Source organism: Molothrus ater, chromosome 1 (genome assembly GCF_012460135.2).
Source record: "Molothrus ater isolate BHLD 08-10-18 breed brown headed cowbird chromosome 1, BPBGC_Mater_1.1, whole genome shotgun sequence".
Classification (NCBI taxonomy): Eukaryota; Metazoa; Chordata; class Aves; order Passeriformes; family Icteridae; genus Molothrus; species Molothrus ater.
In genome coordinates this window covers 1562660-1579113 of record NC_050478.2, presented here as the reverse complement: position 1 = coordinate 1579113, position 16454 = coordinate 1562660, and the positions used below count along the sequence as shown (strand labels likewise).

Genomic DNA, 16454 nt, shown 5'->3' with positions numbered 1-16454 from the left:
GTGTCTCCGATATTGGATGGGACATTCCTGGTCTCTCATATGGAAAGGGAAATTCCTGGTGTCTCCCGTATGGAATAGGACATTCCTGGGATCTCTCAAGTGGAATGGAACGTTCATGGTGTCGCCCATTTGGAATGGGACATTCCTGGGCTTTCCCGTATGGAATGGGACATTCCTGGAGATCCTCTTCCGGAGGATCTCCAGCTTCTCCCTGGGATCCACCCTAGGGCTGCTGGGACAAAAGAGCCATGGAAGAGCTGCCTCCGGAAAAACGGGATTTAAAAAGAAAAAAATTAGGGATGAAAGGATTGATGGATTGGGGCCAAAGGGTGGAGGAAAGAGGAAGCACCGAGGCTGGGCCAGGGGATGTTCCAGGGTGGAATGGGACATTCCTGGGATCTCCAATATTGGATGGGACATTCCTGGTGTCTCCAGTATGGAATGGGACATTCCCGGGATCTCCCATATGGAATGGGACATTTGACGATGTGAGGAATTTCGGGCTCTTTTGGGAACTGGAGCCCAAGGCTTTGGAATCCCTCAGGGAATGTTGGAATATTTTCCCTCCATGCTGATGCCAAGCTCGTCTGCTTTGCCTCAAGACCCCAACTGGAACAATTCAAAATCATGGAATCATGGAATTTTTGGGGTTGGATGGGATCCTAAAGAACATCCAGTTCCAACCCCATGCCAGGGACACCTCCCACTGTCCCAGGGTGCTCCAAACTGGCTTTGGGCTCTTCCAGGGATCCAGGGGCAGCCACAGCTTCTCTGGGAATTCCATCCACAGAGATGGAATTCCATCCCCACGTTCCCAGCCAGGAGCTCCTTCCCAGGAAATATCTGTGGCAAGTGGAAGACACTGAGCAGGGAACTGCTGGATTTCATTATTGATGTCTCCACGAAATTTTGGAGGGAAAAATTCCATGGAATTCGCTTTGAACCAGAAAGCACATCCCAAACAACTTTTCCTTAAATAATGAACGGAATTGCCCAGGAATGCTTTTGAAACAGGTGCAAATTCCTGGCATTTCCCAAAAATAAAAAAAAATCCCTGGATTTGAGTGGGAAGAGCCAGGCAGGGACTCACATGAGCTTCTGCAGGCACTCGGTGGCAGACAGGAAACATTTATCCTTGATCAGGGAGCGCCTCTGGAAAAGAGACAGGGATACCTTTGGAATGCTGGGGGCAGAGATTCCAGAACCATCCCCCAAGATCTCCATGGAAATCCACAGGCAGCGCCTCTGGATGGGAGCTGATCATGGAGCTCGGATTCCTGGGATTCATTCAGAGAAGCTCTGTCCTCATCCAAGCCCAATTCCATGTCCCATTCCCATTCCCGGCTGGCTCCGAGGGTTTTCCTTACCTGGTTGGAGGTCAGGGTGAGATCTTTGAGAGGCCACAGGTGCCTGGAAAGGGAAAAGCGGGATTTAGGATGGATTCCATCCTGAATCCCGTCGGCTCTTCCATCTCCTCCTCCAAGGTGCTGCCAAAGCCTCGGAGGCTCCACTCGCTCCTCTCCTGGTCCTGCTCCAGGTGGGATTTGCCTCAGGAACCTGGGAGCTCCCATGCCATGGATCCACTTCCCCGGGAGCTTCCATCCAATGGATCCACTTCCCTGGGAGCCTCCATCCCCATGGATCCACTTCCCTCCATCCCATGGATCCACTTCCATTCACAGCTCCCATCCCATGGATCCATTTCCCCGGGAGCTCCCATCACAGTTTGCATTCCTCAGGGATGATCCTGGGATAATCCATGAGAAATTTTGGCACTTTTGGATCCAATTCCTCTCATTTCTTTTGGAAGGAATCCAATTGAGACCCTGGACCTGCTGTGCTCCTGAAATCCCGGAGGAAAATTCCCAAGCTGCTTTCCATCACTTCCAGAGGTGGATCCAGGAGCAGGAATGGAGGAGGGAAACATCTGCTTCCACTTCTTCCATCTTTTCCCATTTCCACATTTTAACAGGGAATACCCTAGAATGAACATTCCTTCTCCAAGACATTTATCAATTCTGGATGATTTGGAGCAAAAAATTTGGGAATTCTCCACACAAAAATGAGGATTAGCAGGGATAACAGCAGCTTTCCAGTACCAATTCTCCTTCCAGCCAAACATTCCCAAGCAGGAATTCTGGGAGAAACTCCAGTGAAAAACTGGGGAAAAACCAACGATGAACCAAAAAACTGCTCAACTCTCCCGGGATTTTCCCTGGGGATGGGAAAATCCCACTTACTTCTGCACATCCAGGAATTCCAGGAGCTGGATATCCGGGAAGAGGCTGAGCTCCACGATTCCCTGGCAGTAGAGCTCGTCCTCCCGCTGGTGCTGGAGCATGTAGAGCATGGAGAGCTCGGGATAGAATCTGGGCAGGATCAGAGGCAGCACCAGCCTGGAGCCCTTCCCGAGACTGGAAAACAGGGGGAAAAAAAAAAAAAAAAGAGATTTTCCAGGGAAATCCATGTGGATATTCCCAAACCTATGGAAGAGGCGTTTCCGAGGGGTTCTCCTTGTTTTCTGCTCTTCCGAGCTTGGCGCGGTTGGGTTGTGGTGGCCACAAGTTGATCCAAGAGGTTCTGGTGCTCCAGGAGATCTCCAGGGAATTCACTGGGAGAAACCTGGAGCTCCAGATCTCCAGAGTCATCAGGAAAAACCGGGAGCTCCAGGAGATCTCTGGGGCCACTGGGAAAAACCTGGAGCAGCAGGAGATCTCCAGGAAATTCACTGGGAGAAACCGGGAGCTCCAGATCTCGGGAGTTAGCAGGAAAAACCGGGAGTTCCAGATCTCCGGAGTCACCAGGAAAAACCTGGAGCTCCAGGAGATCTTTGGAGCCGCTGGGAAAAACCTGGAGCAGCAGCAGATCTCCAGGAAATTCACTGGGAGAAACCAGGAGCTCCAGATCTCCATAGTCACCAGGAAAAACCGGGAGCTCCAGATCTCTGGAGGCACCAGGAAAACCGGGAGCTCCAGATCTCTGGAGTCATCAGGAAAAACATGAAGCTCCAGGAGATCTTTGGAGCCACTGGGTAAAACCTGGAGCAGCAGGAGATCTCCAGGAAATTGGAAATTCACTGGGAGAAACCTGGAGCTCCAGATCTCCGGAGTCACCAGGAAAAACCTGGAGCTCCAGGAGATCTTTGGAGCCACTGGGCTCTGATCCTGGCTCAAGCAGACAAACACAAGCTCAGCACTTCCTGAATTCCAGGACCCCTGGTAAATCCCACCGGGATCTGAACACGGAACCTCTGGAGGCGCCACCAACCTGGGATCCGCATCCTCCGAGGGCGCGCGGCCCCTCCGCTCCAGGGCCACCCGGAGCAAGCCCCTGGAAGAGCAAAAGCAAGGATTAGTTCCTTCCCTGGTTTCATTTAAGGATAATTTGTTCCCAGAGGAAGAGTGGGAGATCAGTGAAAATCCCTGGAATTCTGACGGAGTTGTTGCAGTGCTTCAGGGGTTTCTGCTCGAGCAGCAGAAGCGCCAGGAATGGCTGAGAATTCCAGAATTTCCACGGATTCTAAAGAGCACAGTGGTCACAATTCCTGACCCCACTCTGGATGAGCAGCTGGGCTTTGTCTTGATTTCCCAGAGAATCCTGGAATGGTTCAGGTTGGATTTCGGGAAGGAATTCCTGGATGGGAGGGTGGGGAGGGGCTGGGATGAAATTCCCAGAAAATCTGTGGCTGCCCCTGGATCCCTGGCAGGTTGGACAGGGCTTGGAGCATGTGGGATAGTAGGAAGGGACTGGAGCTGGATGAGATTTCCAACCCAAAGCATTCCATGAACCCGTTTTTCCTTCAGTCATGGATTTCCAGCCACAGGGGTTTGTGCTCTGATTGACGCTGACGCCTCGAGGAAGCAACTCTCCCAGGAACTCCTGGAGACTCTCAAGAATTCCAAAGAATTCCAAAGAACTCCCAAGAATTCCAAAGAACTTCCAAGAAGTCTCAAGAATTCTGAAGAATTCCCAAGAACTCCCAAGAATTCTGAAGAACTCCCAAGAATTCTGAAGAACTCCCAAGAATTCTCCAGAATTCTGAAGATTTCCCAAGAATTACAAAGAGCTCCCAAGAATTCCGAAGAATTCCCATGAATTTCAAAAAATTCCCAAGAATTCCAAAGTACTCCCAAGAATTCCCAAGAATTCCCATGTCCTCCCAAGAACTCCCAAGCACACAGGACCACAACTAAGGCCCAGCTCCCAATCCCAGGGTCCCAAAGATCCATTCCATGCTCCCGCCCCATGGAAAAGCTCCAGCCTGGACTCACTGGTAGAATTCCCAGATTTTCTTGGAGTAGAACTTGACCTCCTCCTGCGCCATGGCCAGCAGGTGCCGGTTGGCCCCGATCCCGGAATACGTCGCCTGGAACGCCACGGCCAGAGCCCTGAGCAGCTTTCCCAAGGGATGCAGGGAAGATTCCAACGCCTGGAAATTCCAATTTCATGGATCAGGAGGAGAGGAAAAGCCCCCAGAGGGCACCTGGATTCCTCCCGGGATTCCCAGCTGGGATTTGGGATCTTCTGGATTCCGTAAATGCTCCCTGCTCCCTTTTCCAGTTGGGATTTGCTGGGATATTCCAGAGGGAACAAAAGGCGCTCCAAGGAAAAGTGGGTGAGGGAAAAATAACCTCGCTATTCATTAGATAAATTCTTGATCAATAATTTTTCTATTCTATAAATTCTCTGTTTTATAAACAAATTCTCTATTTATTACTAAATTCTCTATTTACTAATAAATTCTCTATTTTTAAAATCTCTATTAATTACATGAATTTATTCTTAAATTCTCTGTTAATTACTAAATTCTCTGTTCTTTAATTATCTATTATATAAATTCTTTATTTATTCTTAAATTCTCTATTATATAAATTTTCTATTATTAAATTGTCTATTCATTATTAAATTCTCCATTATTAAATTATCTATTAATTCTCTATTCTTAAATTAGTTATTATAGTAAATTCTCTATTGTTAAATTACCAATTTATTATTTAAATCTCCATAAATAAATTGTCTATTTATTATTAAACTATTTATTATTAAATGCTTTATTCTTAAATTCTCTATTTAATATTAAATTCTCTATTATTAAAGTCATTATTAGTCAATTTATTGATTATATGAATTCCCTATTTATTAATAAAGTCTCTGTTTATTATTAAATTATCCATTATTACATTCCCTGTAATAATGGATAATTTCATAAAAATAATAATGGATAAAATAAATTTCATATAAATAATTAATAATTATTAATTAATAATAATTAATAATTAATGATAACCAATAATTAATAATTTCATATAAATGATTAATTTCATATAAATAATAATTGATAAAATCATATAAATTTCTTATTTCTTATTAAATTCTCCATTATTAAATTCCCTTTTTTAATATAAATTCTTTTATTAGTAAATTCCTTATTTATAATAAAAATTCTTTATTATTCAATTATCTATTTATTTAAAAATTTTCTACTATGAAATTATTTCCTCTATAAATCCTCTGTCATTCGATTATTTATCATAAATCCTGGATTTTGACTGTTTTAATAATGAAAATTTTAATAATTTCTGATAATTTTATTAAACCATTTCAATCCTCACCTTCTCCAAATAACTCTGGAGCGACTCCGTCTCCTGGTGCTCGGTGAGATCTTCCAGGATCTCCTCAATTTTCCAGGAAATCTCCTCAGAGCCTCTGGAAAAGAAACAAGAATTGAGGGAAAACCACCCATGAACAAATCCCAGCTGGAAAATTCCGAAGGGGCATCCAAGTCATTTCAATAAATTCAGTTCCCATGGGCGCGGATCAATCCCAGCAGCAAAAATTCCCGATGAGGTGGGAAATTCCTGCTCCTTTTTCCTGAGCGGGAACAGCTGGAAAATTCTTGGAATTACACAACATTCCTGGGTGGGAATGAGGGCCCGCATTCCCAACAGGAATTCCTGGGATTTTCTCTTGGACAGAGCAGGAATTCCCAGGATTTCCTCAGCAAAAGTTCCCGTTCCTTTGGCAGAACAGGAATTCCCAGGATTTCCTCTTTGGGAGAAAAGGAATTCCTGGGATTCCCTCAGTAAAAGTTCCCGTTCCTTTGGCAGAACAGGAATTCCCAGGATTTCCTCTTTGGGAGAACAGGAATTCCTGGGATTCCCTCGTTGGCAGGACAGGAGTTCCTGGGATCTCCTCAGTACCTTGGGCAGAACAGGAATTCCCAGGATTTCTTCTTCAGCAGAACAGGAATTCCTGGAATTCCCTCAGCAAAAGTTCCCGTTCCTTTGGCAGAACAGGAATTCCCAGGATTTTCTCTTTGGGGGAAAAGGAATTCCTGGGATTCCCTGATTGGCAGAACAGGAGTTCCTGGGATTTCTTCTTCAGCAGAACAGGAATTCCCAGAATTTCCTCGGTAAAAATTCTTGTTCCTTTGGCGGAACAGGAATTCCTGCAATTCCCTCATTGTCAGAACAGGATTTCCCAGGATTCCCACATTGGCAAAACAGAAATTCCCAGGATTCTCTCTTGGCATAACAGGATTTCCCTGGATTTCCTCAGGGATTCCCGGGATCCCCTCATTGGCAGAACAAATATTCCTGGGATTTCCTCAGGAATTCCCAGGATTCTCTTTGGCAGAACAGGAATTCCCTGGTGTTCCTCAGGAATTCCCAGGATTCCCTCAGTACCTCTGGCAGAACAGATATTCCCGGGATTTCCTCAGGAATTCCCGGGATTCCCTCAGTACCTCTGGCAGAACAGATATTCCTGGGATTTCCTCAGCTCCTTGCTGGTTTGGATGTGGAATCCCGTGAAAGATTCCTCCATTTCCTCCTTGCAGCCAGAATGGAGGAATTCCAAGAATTGCTCGAAGATTCCCGTCCATCTCTTCTCCACTGGCAATTCCTTGAGGCCCAGCTGGCTGGAAAACAACACAGGACTGTGATTTCCCATGGTCTTCCCAAATTCTTGTGGATTTCCCCCTCAAATATGGGAATGTTCTCTGGGATTTGATGGAAACACAGGGCTGGGAGAGCTGGGAATGTTTTCCTGGAGAAGGGAAAATTCCAGGGGCTCCAGGAGAGCTGGAGAGGGACTTGGGACAAGGGATGGAGGGAGAGGACACAGGGAATGGCTTCCCATTGGAAAAATGTGGATTTAGATGGGATTTTGGGAAAGAATTCCTGGCTGGGATGGAATTCCCAAAGAATCTGTGGCTGCTCCTGGATCCCTGGAAGTGTCCAAGGTCAGCTTGGATCCGTCTGGGATAGTGGGAGAATCCGTGGAACGGGATCATCCTTAAGCTCCATTCCCACCAAAACCATTCCCAGATAATCCTAAATGGATTCCACGAATGGGAATTCCTAAATGGTAATTCCATAAAAACCCTTCAAGCCTCTTGTCCTGACAACAAAAATCCTTTGGGGGAAAAAAATTCCAGATGCGTGGGACACAAATAATCCGGAATTTTTGATTTCCTGCTCCATTCGCTGCTGGATACTCCTAAATATTCCTATTTAAGATTCGTTATCTCCTCAGAATTCCTGCAGAAAAGCTGGAAAAGAGTTGAGCGACCACTCCCAGGAGCTGCTCCTGCCTGGATAGCTCAGGGAAAAGGAATTTCCATCCCACAGATGCTCTGAGGAACTGGGAGTATTTTAGAGGGGAAAAAAGATGGAATTGAACTGGGATTTGGGAGGGGAACTGGGATTTGGGGGGAATTTGGGCTGGATAGCATCAAAACATCCATTCCTCCTTCCCAATGGGAATTAATTCCACGAAAATCCCAGGACTGCAGTCCAACATCAATTCCCTGCTTCCCTATTGGAATTAACCCCAATTCCAGCATTTCAGTCCAACATCCATCCCTGCTTCTCTATGGAATTAACCCCAATTCCAGGATTTCAGGAAAGCATCCATTCCTGCTTCTCTACGGAATTAACTGCATCAAAATCCCAGGATGGCACTAAAAAAATCCATCCCTGCTTCCCACATGGAATTAATCCCCGGATTGCAGTCCAGCATCCACTCCCTCATTCCCACATGGAATTAATCCCAGGACTTCAGTCCAATATCCATCCCTGCCTCCCACCGCACTGAACCCCCCGGGCTCCATCCCTCCCTGTCTCCCATTGCCCATAAATCCACACGGGGATCAATTCCCAGGAATGCCTGCGGGGCTGGATGCGGAGCATTCCCATGGCCTCCCTTCCCTAGAATCCCATCCCCAGGACCCCATTCCCAAGGCCCCGTTCCCAAGAATCCTCTTCCTGAGGATCCCATCCTGAGGATCCCGTTCCCAAGGACCCCATTCCAAGGACCCTGTTCCCATGGATCCCGTTCCCCAGGATCCCATTATGAGGATCTCAAGGATCCTGTTCCCGAGGACCCCAAGGATCCCGTTCCAAAGGATCCCATTCCCGAGGATCCCACTCCCCAAGATCCTGTTCCCGAGGACGCCTTCCTTAGGATCCCATCCCAAGGACCCTATTCCCCAGGATCCCAAGGATCCCATTCCCAAGAACCCTGTTCCCAAGCATCCCGAGGACCCCATTCCCCAGGATCCCATCCTGAGGACCCCATTCCCCAAGATCCTGAGGATCCCCTTCCCGAGGATCCCATCCTGAGGACCCCATTCCCCAGGACCCCATCCCAAGGATCCCGTTCCCGAGGACCCCAGGAATCCCCTTCCAAAGGATCCCAAGGATCCCCATCCCGAGGACCCCATTCCCCAGGGCCCCATTCCTGAGAATCCGCTTCCCAAGGACCCGGAGGACCCTGTTCCCCAGAACCCAGTTCCCCGGGATGACATCCCAAAAATCTCAAGGATCCCACCCTGAAGATCCCCTTCCAGAGGATCCTGTTGCCCACGACCCTGTTCCCAAGGGTCCCGTTCCTGAGTATCCCCTTCCCCAGGATCCCAAGGATCCCGTTCCCCAGGATCCCATCCCAAGGATCTCATTCCTGAGGACCCCAAGGATCTCCTTCCTGAGGACCCGATTCCCAAGGATCCCATTCCCCATGACCCCGTTGTTCCCCAGGACCCCGTTTCCAAGGATCCCAAGGACCCTGTTCCCCAGAATCCCATTCCCCAGCACCCCAAGGACCCCATTCCCCAGCACCCCATTCCCCAGCACCCCAAGGACCCCCATTCCCAAGGACCCCGTTGTTCCCCATGGTCCCGTTGTTCCCCATGGTCCCGTTGTTCCCCAGGACCCCGTTGTTCCCCACGGTCCCGTTGTTCCCCATGGTCCCGTTGTTCCCCATGGTCCCGTTGTTCCCCAGGACCCCATTGTTCCCCAGGACCCCGCTGTTCCCAAGGACCCCGTTGTTCCCCATGATCCCATTGTTCCCCATGACCCCGTTGTTCCCCATGGTCCCGTTGTTCCCCATGGTCCCGTTGTTCCCCATGACCCCGTTGTTCCCCAGGACCCCGTTGTTCCCCATGGTCCCGTTGTTCCCCATGGTCCCGTTGTTCCCCATGACCCCGTTGTTCCCCAGGACCCCGTTGTTCCCCATGGTCCCCTTGTTCCCCATGGTCCCGTTGTTCCCAAGGACCCCGTTGTTCCCCATGACACTGTTGTTCCCCATGGTCCCGTTGTTCCCAAGGACCCCGTTGTTCCCCAGGACCCCGTTGTTCCCCATGGTCCCGTTGTTCCCAAGGACCCCGTTGTTCCCAAGGACCCCGTTGTTCCCCATGGTCCCGTTGTTCCCAAGGACCCCGTTGTTCCCCATGACCCCGTTGTTCCCCATGGTCCCGTTGTTCCCAAGGACCCCGTTGTTCCCCAGGACCCCGTTGTTCCCCATGGTCCCGTTGTTCCCAAGGACCCCGTTGTTCCCCATGGTCCCGTTGTTCCCCATGGTTCCGTTGTTCCCCATGGTCCCGTTGTTCCCAAGGACCCCGTTGTTCCCCATGGTTCCGTTGTTCCCCATGGTCCCGTTGTTCCCCATGGTCCCATTGTTCCCCATGGTCCCGTTGTTCCCCAGGACCCCTTTGTTCCCCATGGTCCCGTTGTTCCCCATGGTCCCGTTGTTCCCCATGATCCCCTTGTTCCCAAGGACCCCGTTGTTCCCCAGGACCCCGTTGTTCCCCATGGTCCCGTTGTTCCCCAGGACCCCGTTGTTCCCCAGGACCCCGTTGTTCCCCATGGTCTCGTTGTTCCCCATGATCCCGTTGTTCCCCATGACCCCGTTGTTCCCCGTGGTCCCGTTGTTCCCCATGGTCCCGTTGTTCCCGCTCTCACTCCGGCTGCCTGTGGGGCTCGGGGGCCGTGCTGAGCACGCCGTGGGTGCTGAGCCCGCGGCCGCCCCGCGAGCTGAACGTCCCCTGCAGCACGAAGCCGTTGGCCAGGGACAGCTTCCCCTGCAGAAAGAGTCGCAAATTTAATCAGAATTGTGCATTCCACGCATTTTTAATCAAAAATTAAATTATTTATTTCTATTTCTCAATTATTATTAAATTCCCTTTTATTATTGAATTCTCGATTTATTATTGAATTCTCTATTATTAAATCCCCTTTTTGTTGTTAAATTCTCTATTAATTGTGAAATTCCCTTTTTATTATTAAATTCCAGAGAGCCTTCTCTGAGGAAAAAATTCAGAATTATAAATTAAATTAAAAACTATGAATTTTATTAATTTTTAAATTAAAAAAATTACTTAGTTCAATTTCTCTGTATCAATTCTCTATTCATTTCTCAATCATTATTTCTTTGTTGTTAAATTCTCTATTTGTTATTAAACTTTCTATTATTAAATTCCCATCTATTATTAAACTCTCTATCATTAAATTCCATTTTTATTATTGAATTCTCTATTTATTATTAAATTCTCTTTTATTGTTAAATTTTGGAGCACTTTCCCTGCAGAAAAATCTGGAATTAAAAATTAAGTTAAAATTTTTAATTAAAAAAAATACTTATTTCAATTTCTTAACATCAATTCTCTATTATTATTAAATTGTTTGTTATTAAATTCTCTATTATATAAATTTTCTATCATTAAATTCTCTATTGATTATATAAATTCTCTGTTGATCATTAAATTCTCTATTATATGAATTCACTATTATATAAATTCTTTATTATTAAATTCTCTATTTACTATTAAATATTCTACTCATTATTAAATTCTTTATTATTAAACTATCATTAAATTCTCTATTATTACATAAATTCTTTATTATTAAATTTTCTACTTATTTTTAAATTCTGTTATTAAATTCTTTATTTATTAAATTTAGTTATTAAATTTAGTTATTAAATTTTATATCCTTAAATTCTTTATTTATTATATAAATTCTTTATTATTTAATTCTCTATTTATTAAATAATTCTTTGTTATTAAATTCTCTATTAATAAAGTCTCAATTATTAATTCTTTCATTTTAAATTCTTTACTATTAAATTCTCTATTTATAATTAAATTCTCAATTATTATTCCACTCTCCATCATTCAATTCTCTATGAATTATTCCAATCCCAAACATGAAATCCAACTCAATATCCCAAATCTGGCTTGGAATTCCAGCCAGAAATGGACGCACATTCCAGCTGCACCTAAATCCCGGATTTCTCTGGATTTGCCACGAAATCCAAACAGGAATTTTGGAGGGAGAATATCCCAGCACTGGAATCAACCCCTCAAAATCCACCCCAGAGATTTCCCAGGGATTCCCAGATTTTCCCCATCTCGGGGATTCCCAGATTCCAAGGAATTCTTGGATTCTCCACCATTTTCTCAGCCTGGAATGTCCTTGGAGGAGGAAGATGATGACAAATTCTTCCTCGGCTGCCAAAGCTCGTTAGCATTAATTAACGAGCATTAATTGTGCCATCTCCCAGAATTCCTGCCAGGCTCATCCCAGATTTCTGGAAAACTCGTTTTCCCTGCCCTGGGGATTTTCTCAACCCTTTGGAGCAGGAATTTCTGTTGGAATCCAACCACAAAAGCTGGGACGTGCCAGGGCAGGGCCCGGATTGCGAAATCCCAAATTTCCGCTGCCTCGGTCTCGGCAGCTCCGGGTTCTGCATCATTTCCTGTGGCCCCAGCTCCTGGAATGGTTTTGTTTTAAAAATAAAAAAGGGATCTCAGGTGCAGCTGCAAAGCACAGCCAAAAATCCCAAAAAAACCTGATAAAAACACTCAAAAAAAAAAAAAAAGAAAAAGAAAAAAAAGTACCCAAAAACTCAACCAAAAATGTCCCATAAAACCCAACTAAAACCCCCCCAAACCCCCCCCAAAAATCCCAAAAACTCAACTAAAAATGTCCCTTAAAACCCAATCAAAACCCAATTAAAAAAAACTCCAATAGCTCAATCAAAAATATCCCATAAAGCCCAACAAAACCCCCAAAAAAAGAAAAAAAAAAATCCCAAAACCTCAACCAAATATGTCTCGTAACACCCTAATAAAACCCAAGGGAAAAAAAAAACCACAAAAAACAAAAACTCAACCAAAAATGTCCCGTAAAACCCAATGAAAACCCAACCAAAAAACCCCACTAACTCAATCAAAAATGTCCTTTTAAAACCCAATTTAAAAACCCAAAAAAAAGAGAGAAAAAACCCCAAAACCTCAACCAGAAATGTCCCATAAAACCCCTTCAAAAAATCCCATAAACTCAACCAAAAATGTCCCACAAAACCCAAAAAAAAATCCAACAAAAAACCCCAGAAAACTCAAATAAATGTGTCCCATAAACCCAATTTAAAAAAAAATCAAAAAAGAGTAAAAAATATCCCAAAATCTCAAGCAGAAGTGTCCTGAAAAACCCAAGAAAATAAACCCCAAAAACTCAACCCAAAAAACCCAAACCAACCAAACCTGAAGTAAACAAAACATGAAAATGCCAAATTATTCTCAAAATTCCCAAAATCTCCAGCTGCAGCTTTCCTTCTGTGCTAAACACTCCAGAAATTTGGAAAATGGGGTTTTTATGGAAGCTGGGGGAAGCGGAGCAGGAAGGAATAAAGTTGGGAGATGAATCCATGGAAAATTCCGGGAGAAGAGGGAGGAAATTCCAACCTTTCCAACAAATGTCAGCTCCTCCGTGAAGTTCCCTTCGTAGACGGAGTCGTCTTCCAGGAGCAAAATTCCTGAGCCCTTGGGATGAAAAGAAAGGTCAGGAATCTGTGGAATTAACTTCCCACCCGGTCCAATTGATCCCAGAAAAATTAATGGGATGCAGACTCCAAGATTTTTTTTTTTTTTTAAGCCAAACATCATCTTTCGATGTCTGGGGGAAGCTCCAGGGAAAACCCACAGAGAAGGAGGTCAGGAAACTCGGAACAATAAAATTATTCCATGGATTTTCCATGGAAAAGGAACGAAAAAACCAGGAAAAGACACCAAGGATTGTCACAGAGTCAAACTCGTGGTGCTCCCAATCCTGGGATATTTTAGGGAATTCTTTGGGAAATGATTCCGAGAAAACGGCAACTGTGTGGAATTCCCTGTGGGAAAGGGATCCAGAAGGATCAAAATCCAACTCCTGGCACAGGAGGCAACCCAAGAATCCCTGGAAAATCCCAGAGCTTTGGCAGTGTTGGGAATAGGCCCATTCCATGGGAAATTATTCCAGGGAATAATTCCTGTCCATAGGGAATTTTCTGCCCAATGGGATTTATTCCATAGTTTAAACCCAAAGGTTTCTTCATCCCCAAACCAACTGGGATCTCTTCCAGAGCTGGAATATTTTCCTCTGGAATGAAAATACCCCAAAACACTCAACCAAAAATGTCCCATAAAGCCCAATAAATAACCCAAAAAAAAAGGAGAAAAAAAAATCCCAAAAACTCCATTAAAATGTTCCATAAAACCCAATAAAAACCTCCCAAAAAGGAAAATAAAAAAATCCCAAAACATCAATCAAAAATGTCTAATAAAACCCAATAAAAATCATTTTTCCCTGATTCGGGAAGTGGGAATGGGGTTGTTGGGTTTTTCTTTAAGGATGGATTTTTTTTAGGGTTGGTTTTTCTTAAGGATGTTTTTATTCCAGTACCAATTCCCTTTGCTTTCCCCACCAAATTCCCAGCGTCCCATGGACTGGACAGGTGAATTGCCACTGGAAAAGTAAGGGTTTCGTGATTTCCAGGAAATAGGGAATGTTATGGAATTCTTGGAATGGCTTGGGTTAGAAGGGACTTTCAGGATCCATGGGCAGGGATCTCCCAATATCCCAGGGTGCTCCAACCTGTCCTTGGAGACTTCCAGGGACCCAGGGGCTGCCACAAATCTCTGGGAATTCCATCCCAACCCCTCCAATCCAGGAATTCCTCCCCAATATCCCAAAAATCCCTCTGGAAGGGGAGAATGAAACAAGACTTAACCAAGACCTTGCTCTTCCAAACCATGAAAATCATGGAATATCCTGAAGGGCCCACAAGGATCCAAATCCAACCCCTGCCCTGCAGAGAGATCCCAACAATCCCATCCTTTCCTGGAGAGTTTTCCAAACATTCCTGGAGCTCTGGCAGCCTTTGGAATGTGCCCATTCCCTTGGGAATGTCCATCCTGAGCACCCACTGGGAGCAGAACCTTTCCCTGATCTCCAACCCTCCTTGTCCTCCAGGAAGAATTCGGGGATGAAACCTCAGTCTCGCCCTCGGCGGTGGATTCCCCATCCCAGGGGTTCCCAGATTCCACGGGAATCTCGGACTCACCACCATTTTATCCGCATGGAATGTCCTCTGGTAGCAGAGCCCTGACTGGGTCACCACGATGCCTTCTCCATGTCTGTGGTCATCCAACCACATCCCGATGTACCTCTCCCCTCTGGAATGCAAGGAAATCCCAGGTGACGGATTTTTCCCTGTTTTCCCAGCTCTCAATCCATCGGATTTGTCCTGCCCAGGGTGATTTTTCCTGACACAACGCTCCAGGCTGGATGTCCCACACAAACCGAGCTCCGGGAATGTTTTCCAAGGAATTCAAGCCTTACATCCCCCCCCGCCCCCATCCATCCCAAATCTCCAGGGTTTATCCCACCAAACCCAAAGCTGTCTCATGTCACGGACACATTCAATGAAAAATCCTTTCGCCAGGATCTTTTCTCCTGAGAAGCTGGGAAGCTTCAGCTTCTCCACGTTTTGCTGCTTTGGAATGTGACTTGGAGAACCCTTTACCCAGCGTGTGAAACTGTTTTCACCTGACGACCAACGACGGCTGTGGTTATTCTGCTGAAACTATGCTCGTATTTTTGGCAAAACAAAGCTCTCCGCGCATTTGTTAAGGCCAGCGTTATAGCGGGCATTATAGCTCTGTTGGGAGTATTAATTTTGCCGTGCTTTTTGCGCGTGCCTACAGAACACGGCGCAAAGGATGGTATCTGCTGCGTTTAACCAGACCATGCTTGTTCAACAGAAAAACGGGGGAAGTGTGGAGAGCTTTGTGGACAGCTGGCTGGCTGAGAAAGGGCACATTGACATGATACCGCTGGTTAAGCAACAAGGAGACAAGTCTGGGATTCAGCAGTCAGTGTCCAACCACTGACAAGGACATTGTGCCCTTGGTGCAACAACTGGAGAGAGGAGAGGATCTCTTGCCAGGAATATGAGGATAGTTTCAGCAGAATAACCACAAGAATGTAGAAGTAGTAACAGAATAACCATGAGAATATAGAAGTAGGTGTGGTTGGCCGATAAGTAATTAACCAATAATGAGCTCAGCTTTGCAATATGTACGAGCTTCATTAACGCCAATATAAATATGCGTGAACCATCAATAAAGTTTGAGGCTTGCTGATCACGCATATTGAGAGCCGCATTTCCCACAGACAGCCCCACCTGTGCCGAGGCTGCGAGCAGTCACAGGATTTTATTGTCATTCCTTTCTATTCCTTGCCAGCCTTTCTCCTATTCTTTTAGTGTAGTTTTAATACATCATTTTCTTTTAATATATCATTTTCTTTTAATATAATACATATAGATCATAAAATAATAAATCAGCCTTCTGAAACACGGGGAGTCGAGATTCTCGTCTCTTCCCTTGTCGGGGCTGCCTGCAAAGTTCAGCAGTCCCACACCTGAGATCCATCCCACCTTTACCTCTCCTTGTCCTCCCAGACTCCGTATCCGTTCTTTCTGTCGTTTTCCCACTGTCCCGTGTATTTGAAGGGATGCTCAGCCGAGAAGTTCTCCAGGATCCCAAAGCCTTGGCGCATGTTGTCCTTGAAGTAGCCCTTGTAGACCAGGTCATTCCCATACCTGCAGGAAGAGGGATGGAATTACAGCCTGGGAATATCTGACAGCTACTCCTGGAGTAGAAAACCAGGGAAGCAAGGAGATCCGGCTCGTCCATCTCGAAATATTCCAAAGACTTTTCTGACAGCGCTGAATTTGGATCCTTGTTTGCTGTTAGGAATGCGCATCCCCCCAAACCAGACATTCCAGAGCTTCCCAAATTATCCAAGGACTCAACACATGGGCTTGGAGTTGTCCTGGGAGAGGCCACT

The 16454-nt window shown here is 45.7% G+C and overlaps 1 protein-coding gene across 2 annotated transcripts in view; it reads right to left on the bottom strand.

The window, feature by feature from the left end:
• ALS2CL (ALS2 C-terminal like) overlaps nt 1–16454 on the bottom strand; it is a 44396-nt gene that overhangs the window by 4667 nt on the left and 23275 nt on the right. For both annotated transcript variants that reach the window (XM_036401422.2, XM_036401432.2), the window contains exons 13-23: nt 16048–16206; nt 14665–14776; nt 13025–13102; nt 10242–10360; nt 6746–6919; nt 5613–5706; nt 4272–4429; nt 3268–3330; nt 2241–2414; nt 1368–1410; nt 1091–1152 (exon numbers count right to left, since the gene is read on the bottom strand). In XM_036401422.2, coding sequence (XP_036257315.1) covers nt 1091–1152; nt 1368–1410; nt 2241–2414; nt 3268–3330; nt 4272–4429; nt 5613–5706; nt 6746–6919; nt 10242–10360; nt 13025–13102; nt 14665–14776; nt 16048–16206 — 1236 coding nt within the window. The remainder of the gene's footprint in view (nt 1–1090; nt 1153–1367; nt 1411–2240; nt 2415–3267; nt 3331–4271; nt 4430–5612; nt 5707–6745; nt 6920–10241; nt 10361–13024; nt 13103–14664; nt 14777–16047; nt 16207–16454) is intronic.